At 50.9% G+C, this 12,847-nt stretch overlaps 1 protein-coding gene across 3 annotated transcripts; it reads right to left on the bottom strand.

The window, feature by feature from the left end:
- Positions 1-3,517: 3,517 nt before the first annotated feature.
- Cabp2 (calcium binding protein 2) lies at positions 3,518-8,684 on the bottom strand. 3 transcript variants are annotated; one of them, XM_031384697.1, is made up of 7 exons: positions 7,538-7,658; positions 6,846-7,004; positions 6,165-6,195; positions 5,396-5,530; positions 4,666-4,775; positions 4,409-4,556; positions 3,518-3,726 (listed from the first exon to the last, which is right to left on the bottom strand). In XM_031384697.1, the coding sequence occupies exons 1-7, from the start codon at positions 7,592-7,594 to the stop codon at positions 3,701-3,703; spliced, it is 666 nt and encodes a 221-aa protein (XP_031240557.1). In that variant the 5' UTR covers positions 7,595-7,658; the 3' UTR covers positions 3,518-3,700. The 3 variants fall into 3 exon arrangements, with proteins under 3 accessions (XP_031240557.1, XP_031240558.1, XP_031240559.1); XM_031384698.1 differs by lacking the exons at positions 6,846-7,004; positions 7,538-7,658 and adding an exon at positions 8,307-8,684; XM_031384699.1 differs by lacking the exon at positions 6,846-7,004.
- Between the last annotated feature and the right edge of the window lie 4,163 nt (positions 8,685-12,847).

Here is a 12,847-nt window from a genome sequence, read left to right as displayed (position 1 = left end):
CTGCCTCCTAAGTGCTGGGATTAAAGACATGTGCCACCATTGCCCAGCTCAGTGAGTGCTCTTAACTGCCGAGTTATCTCTCCATACAATGATGTAGATAATTTTGTTTTTTACTTTTTATTAATTTTTGTGTGAATTTCACATCAGGCATCCCAATCCCACTTATCTCCTCATCCCTCTGCCCTTGCAACCTCCCCCATGAAAAGGAAATAAAAAAACAAAACCCAAAACCATCTCATTATGGGAGCTATAGTGTGTCACAGTGTGTTCCACAGTACACCCTTTCTGTCCATACATCTTTACTTGCAAATGTTCATTGCAATGAGGCAGGCATTGGTCTGGTTCAAGGCCTCTCCCTGCCTTATGCTACACTGTCAACACTGGATCCTCAATGAGACTCCTCTTGCATATCCTGTTGTTGCTCTGTGTCATGGAGATCCTGCAGCTTTGGGTCTGCAGGACCAGCTCCTTCACATGCAGTTCACAGATGGGGTAGATATTCGGGTGGGCCAACTCATAGCCCTGGATCTGGGCCTGGTGGCAGCTGAATTGGTCAGCCTGCCAGCTCTCCTCTACCCACACCACCAGGGCAAACTCTCCAGCACTGCCCTGGCTAACTCACCCAATGCTACAGCTGGCAGGGGGCAGGGCCAACTCTCCTGCTCTCATGCCACCAGGGCCAGCTCTGCACAGCCCTTGGACATCAACATGCTCCCAAGGGGCAGCATAGGCCAGGGACATCTGCATGGTGTTTGGTGGTAACGTGAGCCATGGACATCAACACAGACTCCTGCTGCTGCATGGTCACAGACCCAAAAAGGACCTTAGCAGCAATGTGGGCAGGGACTTCACCATGGCCTCAGATGGCGGGGCTAGCTACACATCAGGCTGCTCCTCTCCACTCTCTCACCTCTAGTTCTGTCTCTCTTCATAGTACACAAACTAATCCGCTTCTCTTTTCCCCCATCTCTCCACCACATCCTTGCACGTCATAGTGGTGCCCACTGTGGGCAGACCTCTCAACATAAATACATCTTTTTTTTAAAAGATTTATTTATTTATTATATATAAGTACACTGTAGCTGTCTTCAGACACACCAGAAGAGGGCATCTGATCTCATTACGGGTGGTTGTGAGCCACCATGTGGTTGCTGGGATTTGAACTCAGGACCTTCGGAAGAGCAGTTGGTGCTCTTCCCTGCAGAGCCATCTCACTGCCCTCAACATAAATAAATCTTAAGTTTTGGTGCTAAGTGAAAAAAGCTAGAGTGTATGATTCCCATTGTGCAGCTTGCTGGAAAAGGGATACTACCAGAAGACTGACAGGTGACCAGTTCTCAGAAGACTGCTCAGGTGGAGCAGGATTATTCAAGTCTAGGCAGTATTTTTAGGGGCATGAGACAGTTTCATGTGACTCTATGAGGGTGAGTGGAAGACATTGAAGATTTGTCAAGAGCAAACTTTAATGTGTGTAATTTTTAAAAATTCATCTAGAAGGCAGGGTGCCACGATGGAGTATGGAAAGCAAGCAAAGAATCTAGTTAGTTCACAGATGTGGAAAGACCCAGAACTGAGCTGATCCTGGGCTCCAGGAGCCCAGCAATGAGCCTGTTCCCAGGAAAGCATAGATTAGCAGCTGGGAAACCCAGGATCTCCGCAGACTCTGCTTGTGGACTCCCCTCCTGTCCCTGACCTAGCCTAGTTGGGATCTTTTGGAACATCTGAACTAGAGGTTTTTTTTTTTCGGGAGCATGGGGCACACATAACACTGGGGGTCCCGTGAGCACTTCTCAGTGTCAGCAGACACATCGTGACTAAGACCTTCTCTGGTGGCTGGCACCATCCACACACACAGGCTTGGGTGGGGGTGGGGAGCACTGCCTGCTTTTCCATCAGTTGTGGGGTTGCCACCCCCAGCTCCTGCAGAGACATCTTCTCGTGGATGATAACCATCTGTGCCAGCTTCTGGAAAAGCCACGGGGCTTGGGCAACTCATTGTTGGAGGCTGTGGGCTTGGCAGTAGGGATCACTTAATTGAGGATTAAGGATTAATTGGGATCTGCAGGATGGGTGGTGCTGAGGCTGCTGAAGCCAGCGCTGGCACCTCAGAGTCCAGATTCCAGGCTGCTGCTCAGGGAGCTGGGGCTGCCTCTTAGCTATACCTGAGACCATTTGGTGAGGACCAGTGTGCCCCCAGCAGATGTCTTCCCCAGTCACTCTCTTCCTCCTCCTCCTCGTTATTTGAGACTACGTAGTCTTGCCCTAGAACTCACTATGTAGATCAGGCTGGCCTCAAACTCAGAGATTTTTCTGCCTGTCTCCCGAGTGCTGGGATTAAAGGTGTGTGCCACTGTGACCAGCTCCTTCCCATTTCTTGAGACAGGGTCTCTGTGTTTCGGCAAGACCTGCTGGTATCAAGGGTGTGAACCACCACACCGCCTGCCCTTTCTTCCCTTTTCGAGTCAGGATCTCACTATGTGCCTGAGACTAGCCTCAAACTCTCATTCTGGCTGCTTTAGTGTTCTGAGCGCTGAGGTTATAAATATGTGTCACTGCCTACTGTCTCTGCCTGCATCTTGAGCTTGGGCTTCCTAGCTTCTAGACATGAGTGTGTTAAATTAGAATGTTTCTACATGACTTAGTTGGAGACATTTGTTTCAAAAGTGGGAGTGGGTAGAGACTGGTGTAGAACAAGGGCTTTGAAGGCTCTGTGTGTGAAGATGTGAGTGTCTAGCAGAGTGGAGGTTTAGGTTAGGGGTACTTGTAAAGAAAAAGGCCTGGCAACCGGTTAGGAAAGGAGCCCCTGATTCCTGCCAGGCAGGTCCTGCCTTCTATGCTGAAAGGCTCACCAACATAGACTGTCCATTAGAGGGGCCTTAAATGGGCAGGGCTGGCCCGTCCAGTTCCTTCCCACTGTACTTGGGAAGTACTGAGGGCTCTCAGAGGAAAGAAGTCATACCTCTCAGACTTCTTGGGGAGCCCTTCTGCCAGCTAGCAGCTTCCTGGATGCTGAAGGCTGAGCACTGAGCAGCACCTTTCCAAGGTTGGGACAGGAATACATGTGACAGAGCTAAGACAAGGGCTCTGTCCTGGAAATTTCAAGAACAGAACTCCAGAAACAATGATGTGTGTGTGTGTGTGTGTGTGTGTGTGCGTGTTTTTACAAGCCCAGAGATGTCTTTTTTGTTGTTTTGTGTTTTTCTTTTCTTTTTTTTTTTTTCTTTTTTGGAGGGGAGAGGGGGTCAGAGACAGGGTTTCACTGTGTAACCCTGGCTGTCCTTGGACTCACAGAGATTCAACCGTCTCTACATCCAGAGTGTGGGGATAAAAGGTGTGCACCTATCAGAGATTGTTTTGGCACTTGCTTCCTCCAGAGAGGAAGAAGAGGGAATCCCCATTCCTCTGGAGCTCACAATTGAGGTGACTTGGTGACTTGTAATCAGCCCGGTTCCAGGACTTAACTTTTTGAGGTCAGATACCACACCTTCAGGACAAGTGAGTGGAGAAAGCTTTCTCCACAAGCTTGGAGATGCTTTATTGCCAGAGAACCAGGACGAGGTATGGGGCGACCATAGGAGAGGGCACTGTGCCCAGGCAGGGATGGGGAGGAGGCGCACAGTCCTGGACACAATGACCTTCAAAGAACAGCAATCTGGAGGCTGGGATCCTCTAGGCCAGTCCACTCCAGCTTCATACAGGCTCACCGAGACATCATCCGAACAAATTCTGCCAGGACAAACCAAGGTTTTAGGTCTGCCCTCCTGTTCCCATTAGAAAAGAAGCAGATCTTCCTGCCTTAGGGTGGCCTAAAGGAGACCTTCAAAGGCATCTGTTTATCAGGCAGGAGGGGCCCCTGTTGCCCAGAGTACAGTCTTGGTTCTCCCTGTTTCCTTTCCCCAAGTAAGCACTTTAGCTCTCTTGAGAACTGACATGAATTTCTTCCCTCGCCAGTAGTATACATCCCTCCCTCCTTGATCCTTCATGATAACTGGGAACTCCTTAGAAATAGTGGTTCTCAACCTTCCTAATGCTGCAACCCTTTAATACAGTTCCTTATGTTATGGTGACTCCCCCAACCATAAAATTATTTCATTGTTGCCAGGCAGTGGTGGCACACACCTTTAATCCCAGCACTCGAGGCAGAGGCAGGCGGATTTCTGAGTTTGAGGCCAGCCTGGTCTACAAAGTGAGTTCCAGGACAGCCAGGGCTATACAGAGAAACCCTGTCTCGAAACAACAACAACAACAACAAATTATTTCATTGTTACATCATAACTATAATTTTTGTTACTGTTATGAAACATCATGTAAATATCTGATATGCAGAATATCTGATATTCAGTCACAACCCACAACCACTGTTTTAGAAACCTTGAAGGCACAAGTGGCTGAACAGGGAAAGTGTTACCTTCAAAGTCAACCAGGCCATCTCCGTTGAGGTCAATGTCTTGGAGTATCTCATCTACTTCCCGTTGGCTGAGGCGTTCGCCCAGCAGGGCCTTGAGGGCTGCCCGGAGCTCGCCTACGCTGATGCAGCCATCCCCGTTGGTGTCAAACTGTGGTAGCATTGGGATCACTGACTGAGCCCTGAATCCGCTCAGCCTCTCACTCCCCGCAGCCCCACAGTCTCACCCACCCTCCCCACCCCTTCCACCCAAGGTGCACCTCCCGGAAGGCATCTCGGAGCTCCCTCACGCCAATCATGTCTGCCGTCTCTGCCAGCAGCTTGGGACCCATCAGCTCCACAAAATCTTCAAAATCCACCTTCCCACCACCTGAGGGTACGTCCATCCATTAGAGACGCCAACCTAGCACCTGGCCTATGTTAACCTAGCACCTGGCCTATGTTAACCTAGCACCTGGCCTATGTTAACCTAGCACCTGGCCTATGTTAACCTAGCACCTGGCCTATGTTCCCCTTTGGCTCCTGGCCCCTTCCTTCATGGCTTTAGATGGTCTGTTCTTCCTGTGTGCCAATGATGTCATCATCGGCACCTCCTGGTGGGACTTGTCCTCAGCTAGGCTCTGTTTGTTTGTTTGTGGTTTTTCAACACAGGGTTTCTCTGTGTAGCCCTGACTGTTCTGGAACATGCTTTGTACACCAGGCTGGCCTGGAAATCAGAGATCTGTCTGCCTTCCAAATGCTAGGACTAAAGGCGTGTGCCACCAGTCAACTAGGCTCTTAGGACACAGGTTCTTGGTTTCTCTGAGCCCCTGCTGTGTGACTCTAGACAAGTACTTCACCTCTCTGAGCTTCAGCCTCTTTATTGATGTCATACTCCCCACTCTCCCTTTAACGACAACTATATCCTGGGCTCTTGGAACAGTCCATGCCGCTACCTCGGGGCTGGGCCAGGGCTGGGGCATGAGTCTCAGTGGAGTCTGAAGCACATACTGATTTGTTGTGATATCTCAATGAGCTCCATCTCCGTGGGCATGTAGCCTAGTGTCCGCATGCAGGCACCCAGCTCCCGGTAGCCGATGTAGCCATCCCGGTCTCGGTCAAACTCCTGGAAGGCGACCTGCAGCTCTGCCAGACAGAGTGAGCTTAGTCCTTTTCTAAGCGCCCCTTCCTGGCTGCCAGCTGGGGCCAGCCCATCTTTCCCCTCTGCTCCTTTGTTGTTAAACCTCAGTTCCTATTTGTTATCTCAGGGCCTTTGCGCGTGTAGTATTAAAATTTGTTCTGTTATCAAATGTTTAAGAAGCATCTTGTATGTGTCAATCTCTGTTGTAGGTGATTAAAAGGAGAAGGAAGAGAAGGTGGGAGGGGAGAAGAGACAGAAAAGCTACCAGGAAGAGTTCCCTGCCCATTTCTTCCTGGACAGCCCATTCATTGGTTTTCCTAAGGGTGTTCTATGCAGCTGCAACTGTAACTATCTCCAGAAGGTGGGGGCCTTATCTACCTGGTTAGCAGGGTTAACAAGGGGCCGGGCCCACAGTGGGCAGCCCGGAAGTGTCAGCCAGATAGACAAATATAAATCAGTGTGGTCACTGAGACCAAGGGGTTGGCAAAGAAGGGAGGATTTGCCACCTCTCCCTGCCCAGTCTCGTCCCCATGTCCTTCTCACTCTTCCTAGGTCTTGCAGAGGCCCCAGCTCCAAACCTCTTCTTGTGATCCCTATCCCACACCCCACCTCAACTCACCCCCTCCCTGAACCCGTTACCTTCGATCTCTTCTGGTCTCAGCTCTCGGTTCTGCAGAGTACACAGATGGTTAGGAGTTCCTTGGCCTGCCCAGGCCTCAGCACCCTCCTTCTATGTCTTGGGGTTTCTCATCCAGCCCACCCCACAGCATACCCAAAGCCTGTGCCTGATTCTGCCCAGTTCTGTTCACCTGTCTGGGTGTCTTAGGGATCCCTTTTCCTTCTGATCTGCCACAGGACCCCAGGACCCTGTTCCCACAGTCTTCTGAGGTACATAACTCCTTTTGACAGAGGTAGATCCTAGGGTCAGACAGAACCTCATACTCAAGCCAGTTGGTCACTGCAGGTCTGCCTTGCCCCTGACTCTCTCCCTCTGCTCCTGACCATCTCCTGAGGACTCCCCCACCTCTCCAGCCATCTTCCCTTGAGAGCACTTCCTTTCTATTTCGGCAACGCTGGAGATGTAACCCTGGGCTTGCTATAAGCAAGTGTTCTGCCACTGGACTGTACTCCGACTCTCAGGTGGCTGTTTCTTGGGTTCGTACCCAACTCCATGCCTGGTATGGGAGTTCCCCAAGCTCTGCCCCACCCTTAGGATGGCATGTCTTTCCTCTGCCATCCTCTCTAGCCTTCACACCTACTTGGGAGTGATGAGGCTAAGGGACCAGTGCAGCAGGCTGGCAGAAGAGTAACAGTACATACGAGCTGGGTAGCGGCGATGCTGGGTCGAAGGAAGATGCATGCTGGCCCCACCAGGCTGCCGAGCACTGAGTAGCCCTGTGTCCCCTCCTGCTCCTCAGCTCTGGGGCCAGGGCTGGGGCGGGAGCCCCCTAGGGGGGATCCAGGCCACTGCCAGCGTTCCTGTGGCAAAGTGAGCCATGAGCTGGAGCGATGCCCACGTAGCCCGGTCTCCTGTAGCCCCTCTCCAGCCCTCATGAGCTGGTCCTCTCTCCGGAGCCTAGCACCTGACAGAGGGGGAGGGGTCTCTAGGTACACAAGACCCACCAACACTCTAGGCTGGAAGAGTTCACCCCCAACTGCTCAGTTGGGTAAACTAAAGCCCAGAAGAGGTGAGGGCCTTGGTCTGGTCACTGAGAAAGCCTGTGGCAGAACAAGACCTGGGCTCTAGCTCTGGTAACCCCGGTTAAAGCTGAGAGAGTCAGGCCTGCACAGAATGGGTAGCTGGCCTATCAGCTTAGCAGGGGAGACCTAGGCAAGACTGGGGAAGTCCAGGAAAACATCTCCTTCAAAGAAAGAATACAGATATCCCCTCCGTCTCCTCTGGAGCCAATCTCTAATCCAGCCCAGTACCCCCAGGTCTCTGGGTACTACTTGCCCAATGCATGGGGCCACCCAGGTTTCTGGCCTTATGTCTCTCCCCTTCACCTTCCTACCTTAGACCCCCGGTGCCAGGGCCTCTTGGCACAGTTCCCCATGGGTCTCTGAACCATGCCAGGCCCTGAGTCCTGAGAGGATGCTGTGGACTCTGCCAGCTCCCTGCTGTTTCCAGGGACAGCCTGGGAGCACTAGAGAGGATTTTCCTGGGGTTTTGTGGGCAAGATCAGGAGCGGGTGGGCAGGCGGGGAGCCCTGGGCCCGGGGCTTGGGCCCTAATCCAATCCGGGATTATCTCTGAGTATCTCTGTGAGTGTGTGTGTGGGTTTACTCAGAGCCAAGGCCCCCTGGAAGGCACAGTCTCCCAGATCTTCCTCAGGAGGGTCTGAACAACCCCCCCTCCAACCAGCCCTCTCTCATCCTTACACTAATCTCCCCTAGTCAGCACCTTCAGAAGCAGGCTTGGATCCCTCTGGAAGAAGTAAGGACCCAGTGCTTGGACCAGCTGGATTCTCATCTCTCCCAATGTGGCAACTGGATACTGGAGGATGAATTCCTCAGAGAGAGAGAGAGAGAGAGAGACTATCTCCTTTTATCTTGGTCCAGTCTAAAGTTCCTGTGTACCCTTGTCAAAACCCTGTATCTATTCAGAGTTTGACATGGTGCATGAAGGGCCAGCTCTGGGTACCAATCCCTCAGTGTCAACAGAGGTGGCAGATGGATTCCCTAACTTCTGACCACTCTGGTCACCTGTATGTGGACTTGGTTTTGGGTGTGTTTTATAGCCAGCTGGGGTTTGCCTTAGTAAAGAACCGTCCGTGTCCCTTACCTGTCCATAGGCAGCCTGCACCTGGGCTTCTAGCTCACGGAGGAGGGCCCGTCTGCGGGCAGTAGGGCTGGCTAGGTCTTGGCTGGGTCCTGCAGTGCCCGTGGATGGACTGAAGTCCCCTTCAGGGAGGCTGCCATCTGCTGGGCCCTCAGGTAGGGCCATGGATATAGGTGTGGTACGTTTTCTGTTCCAGCTGGGTCTCCTCAACCTGTAGGTAGGTGGCTCAGTGCGAGCTGTGGCTATGTTTCGTTTCTGTCTCTGGGAGTTAGTAGAGCCTGGCTCCTCTAAGGTTACTATCTTCTTCCATTGCTGCTCCTGTAGTCCATCTTTGAAATCTTCACCTTCCTCCTACAGTGCTTCCCAATCTTCACAGGACCATAGACTATACCCTGGGGCTCCTTGCTGATCCAGGCGGTCAGGCTCCCAAGCTGGCTAGCCTCCAGTCCCTTGCCCTGCCTGCACCTCTATGGTTGGTGGTCCTAACATGTTCTTCCTGCTCCGTATTCTGCTCGCTCTCCATCTGCTTTGGCTTGGCCTATGCTACGTCTCTGTCTTGGTAGAGCAGTGTTCTCATGACCCTCAGGCCCTCCTAGTCTCTCTCTATTCCCCTCAGCCCCTCTTTGTCTCTGTCTCTCTGTCTGTTTCTCTGTCTCTTTCTGTTTGTCTCTGTCTTTGTGTCTCTTTGTCCCTATCTCTGTGTCTCTCTGTCTGTCTCTGTCTTTCTCTGTGTCTCTCTGTCTGTCTCTGTCTTTCTGTCTCTCTCAGTCTCTGTGTCTCTCTGTATCTCTGTCTGTCTCTGTGTCCCTGTCTCTGTCTGTCTGTCTCTGTTCTCTCTGTATCTGTCTCTGTCTGTCTGTCTCTCTGTCTCTCTGTCTCTGTGTGTGTCTCTGTCTCTGTCTCTCTCTGTCTCTCTGTCTCTCTCTGTATCTCTGTCTGTCTCTGTTCTCTGTATCTGTCTGTCTGTCTGTCTCTGTCTCTCTGTCCGCCTGTCTGTCTCTGTCTGTCTGTCTGTCTGTCTGCCTCTCTCTCTCTCTCTCTCTCTCTTTCTCTCTCTCTCTCTCCCCTTTCACTGTTTCTCAGAGGCTTTGTCTGTTTGCCCTACCCACCCCTCCACCATTCTCTTTCCCAGGAAAGCTCCAAGATTCTGGAAAAGTATGCCACCTGCTCTTCTCTTCCCCACCTGGAGCCCCGGGATACCTCTGTCTCCACCTCTGCTTCCTCACCTCCTGGGTGAACCACTCCCCTGACCTGTAAGTTCTTCTCAACGAACAAGGGTAAAGGTGCCACACAGCCCCTTGCCCCTTGCCACACCCCAGCCACTCACCACACAGCTGCTTACTCTCACTTCCAGAATGAGGTCAGCTGTGGCCTGCTGGCCTGTTGTGGGCCCCTCATGATTTATTCACATGCCCTCTGCACCAGCCTTTGTCCCAGGGAACCAGATCTCATGCCACATCTGCCATCTGAGCTAGTGACTCTATCATCGATTCAGTGACTAGCTTGCAAACATCAAGGACGGGAGGGAGAGTGGCGAGAGAAGCGGGGGACTCTATCTCCCTTGGCAGAGTGCTTGCTTAGCATCCAGAAAGACTCTGGGCTCAACACAGTACAGAAAAAAGTGGACATAGTGTTCTACACATGTAAAACACCCAGAGGTAGAAGAATCAAAAGTTCAAGGTCATCCTTGGCTACATAGTGAATTCCAGACCAGTCTGGGTTGCAAGAAACCCCAGGGTGGTTTCTCGTTCCAGGGCAGGAGCAGGGACCACACAACAGATCCCACCTGCCCTGAAGACTCCAGCCTCAAGTGCATTTAACTCAGACAAGGGCCACCAAGCACTCTGTGTGTGCATGGGAACACCCACCCAGGCAGGTGAGAGGAAGGCTCTGCACAGTAGGAGCACTGCACATTCTGCTGATGTCAAGTAGCCCCAAATGAGGCTGACAGTCATCAACAGTGATCTGGCAGAGTCCTGGAACCCTCAAGTAGCATTGGGCAGAGCCCTTGGGTGGTAGGGGAGAGGTCAGTGGCCTCTGTAGAAAGTAGGGACAGTAAAAGATAGGGTATCAGAGGGTGGCACTGGCTGAGTGAATGCCAGCTCTGAACCCTCTGCCTGGGAGCAGGCAACCAGCTTCACTTCTAGAACTTTTGATGTAGTAGGGGCGCACCTTCAGCAATGTAGGATTATAGTCAATGAGAAAATACAAGGACAGTCCCACAGGCTATCTGTCGGAGGGAGGCCTTGCTGTGCTTGGAAATAAGATAAGTTGACTGGGAGTAGGTGGCTTCCATGAGGAGGGGACAAGCAAGCCTGAGAGGTGCGAGCACTCTGGCTAGGCAGTCAAGTGTGGAAGGGGCTCTTTGTAATTGTTCACAGGACTCAGCCAGCATGTGGCTTTCTTCAGCCCCTCTGCACCAGGCAGGTACATCCTGGAAAACAGTCCCCAGAAAGCATATCCTCTTATGTTCTGCAAGGCCTTAGAGGGGACTGACAGGGCTGGGTCCCCATGGACTTTACCTTCTGACCCTCTTTTTATTTTTATCCAGTACTGGAGTTTGAGCCCAGGGCCTCATACATGCTAAGCAAATACTTCACCTGTGAGCTACATCCCCAGTCTTTTCTCTTTTTCTCTCTCTCTTTTTTTCTTTCTCCTTTCTTCTTGTCAAGTAGCTGGAAATATAGGCATGAACCAGTTGCTGAGTTCAGTGATTTGTCTGAAAACAAACAAACAAACAAGCAAACACAAATGAAGGTTAACCTTGTATTTCCCTCTGGGAAAGTAGGAGGTAATAAGAAATATGTCTCAAAGTATAGTCCAAGGAGGTTAGGGAAATAATTAGCCAAAAATTTGTAGGCAAATTCCCCACGAGGACAAAGGCATTGTCTCCTGGCTGAAAGCTCCTCCTGACTTGCATCTCAGTGTCCTGGAGAGCTCATCTTGGTGTCTTCAATTAGCTCATAGTGACTTAGCCAAACAGGCTTGAGCCCTAGTATCCAGGGTTGTGAATAGATAGATCAGGGCTCACTGGGCAGAAGCCCTCAGGAGACAAGTGAAGAGTCAGTGGCCTCTATAGAGGGAGTTGGTAGCAAGAGGGTGGGGTTGGCAGAGTGTCAGCTCCAAGGTCTCCAGGTTTGAGTGCAGGTCATTAGCCTTCTGGGACTTTCCATCTGTCAGGATCAGAACCTTTGGCAGTGGATGGAAGGATGGGTGGCTGGCTGGCTGGATAACTGGATAGACTGGCTTTTGAGGGGCTAGTTGGAAGGGTAGATGATCAGAGAAGTAGATAGAAGGAGGGATGAATGGATGGACAAGAGGCATGGACAAGAGGCTAATGCATAAACAGTTAGGTTGGTGGAGGGGAAATTGAATAGCTGGATGTACAAATGGATAGATGAATGGATAGATGACACTATCTGATGGGCCAAATGTTGGTAAGTGGATAGATGGATTGCATAGAGAGATGTTGGAAGGGTTAATGAAAAGATGAATAGATAAGCTGGTGCAGGTTAATTGGGTGGGAAGATTAGTATGTGAGCATTTTGGTGGACTAATGTGTAGTGGGTTTGGCCTAATGCTTGTATTCTAATGTTAGTTTGCCCCCCAAAATGGTTTGCCCCTAAAACAAGAGAGAGAATCTGTCCATAGTTAATTCTGATTAGTAAATAAAGATGACAGCAGCTAACAGCTGGGGAGAAAAGATATAGGCAGGGCTTAGATTTCCTGGGTTTGGGACCATGAGGAAGGAGCAGGGGAAGAGAGATGCCATGCCTTAGGAGAGTGTGCAGGAGAGAGACAAAAGCCATCATGGGGCAGAGAAGCAAGAAGAGTGCCCTGGGCTCTGTGCCAAGAGAACGTGGCCCAGAGGGCTGACTAACTGGAGTTCAAAGCAGTCAAGATGGGCCATAGAAATTAGTATGTAGAAACTCAGAGTTATCAATAGGAGGTAGATGGTAACAACAAGGAGGGCAGGCAGATGCCCAGCTCAATCTATAAAGGCTGTGTGTGTCTTTCATTCAGGAACGTAAACCATTGAGGTGGTAGTAACCACCAGGATTTATTAAAATATTCCTACTACACTAATGGTTGAATGTTCGTTGGATGGATAAATGATTAGATAGATAGAAAGACAAATGGATGGAAGTAGGCAGGTGGCAGGTGCAGGAATTTTTTTTAAAAAGATTTGTTTTATTTTATGTGTATAGAATTTTGCAGGCACAGAGGTCTGTACTGGCTGGTTTTGTGTGTCAACTTGACGCAAGATGGAGTTCACAGAGAAAGGGGCCTCCCTTGAGGAAATGCCTCCTTGAGATCCAGCTGTAAGGCATTTTCTCAACTAGTGATCAAGGGTGGGAGGGTCCATAGTGAGTGGTGCCATCTCTGGGCTGGTAGTCTTGGGCTCTATAAGAAAGCAAGCTGACCCGGGCGGTGGTAGCACAAGCCTTTAAATCCCAGCGCTTGGGAGGCAAAGGTAGGTGGATTTCTGAGTTCAAGGCCAGCCTGGTCTACAGAGTGAGTACCAGGACAGCCAGGGCTACACA

This window comes from Mastomys coucha, unplaced genomic scaffold, assembly GCF_008632895.1.
Source record: "Mastomys coucha isolate ucsf_1 unplaced genomic scaffold, UCSF_Mcou_1 pScaffold21, whole genome shotgun sequence".
Lineage (NCBI taxonomy): Eukaryota > Metazoa > Chordata > Mammalia > Rodentia > Muridae > Mastomys > Mastomys coucha.
This window is presented reverse-complemented; position numbering and strand designations above follow the sequence as displayed.

Bases quoted from the DNA above. Each gene is read 5' to 3' on its own strand.
- Cabp2 (XM_031384697.1), bottom strand. From the start codon at position 7,594: ATGGTTCAGAGACCCATGGGGAACTGTGCCAAGAGGCCCTGGCACCGG. The intron at 4,557-4,665 runs GTGCACCTTGGG...ATGCTACCACAG, and splicing joins TCCGAGATGCCTTCCGGGAG to TTTGACACCAACGGGGATGG. The intron at 3,727-4,408 runs GTAACACTTTCC...TTGTCCTGGCAG, and splicing joins TGGCCTGGTTGACTTTGAAG to AATTTGTTCGGATGATGTCT.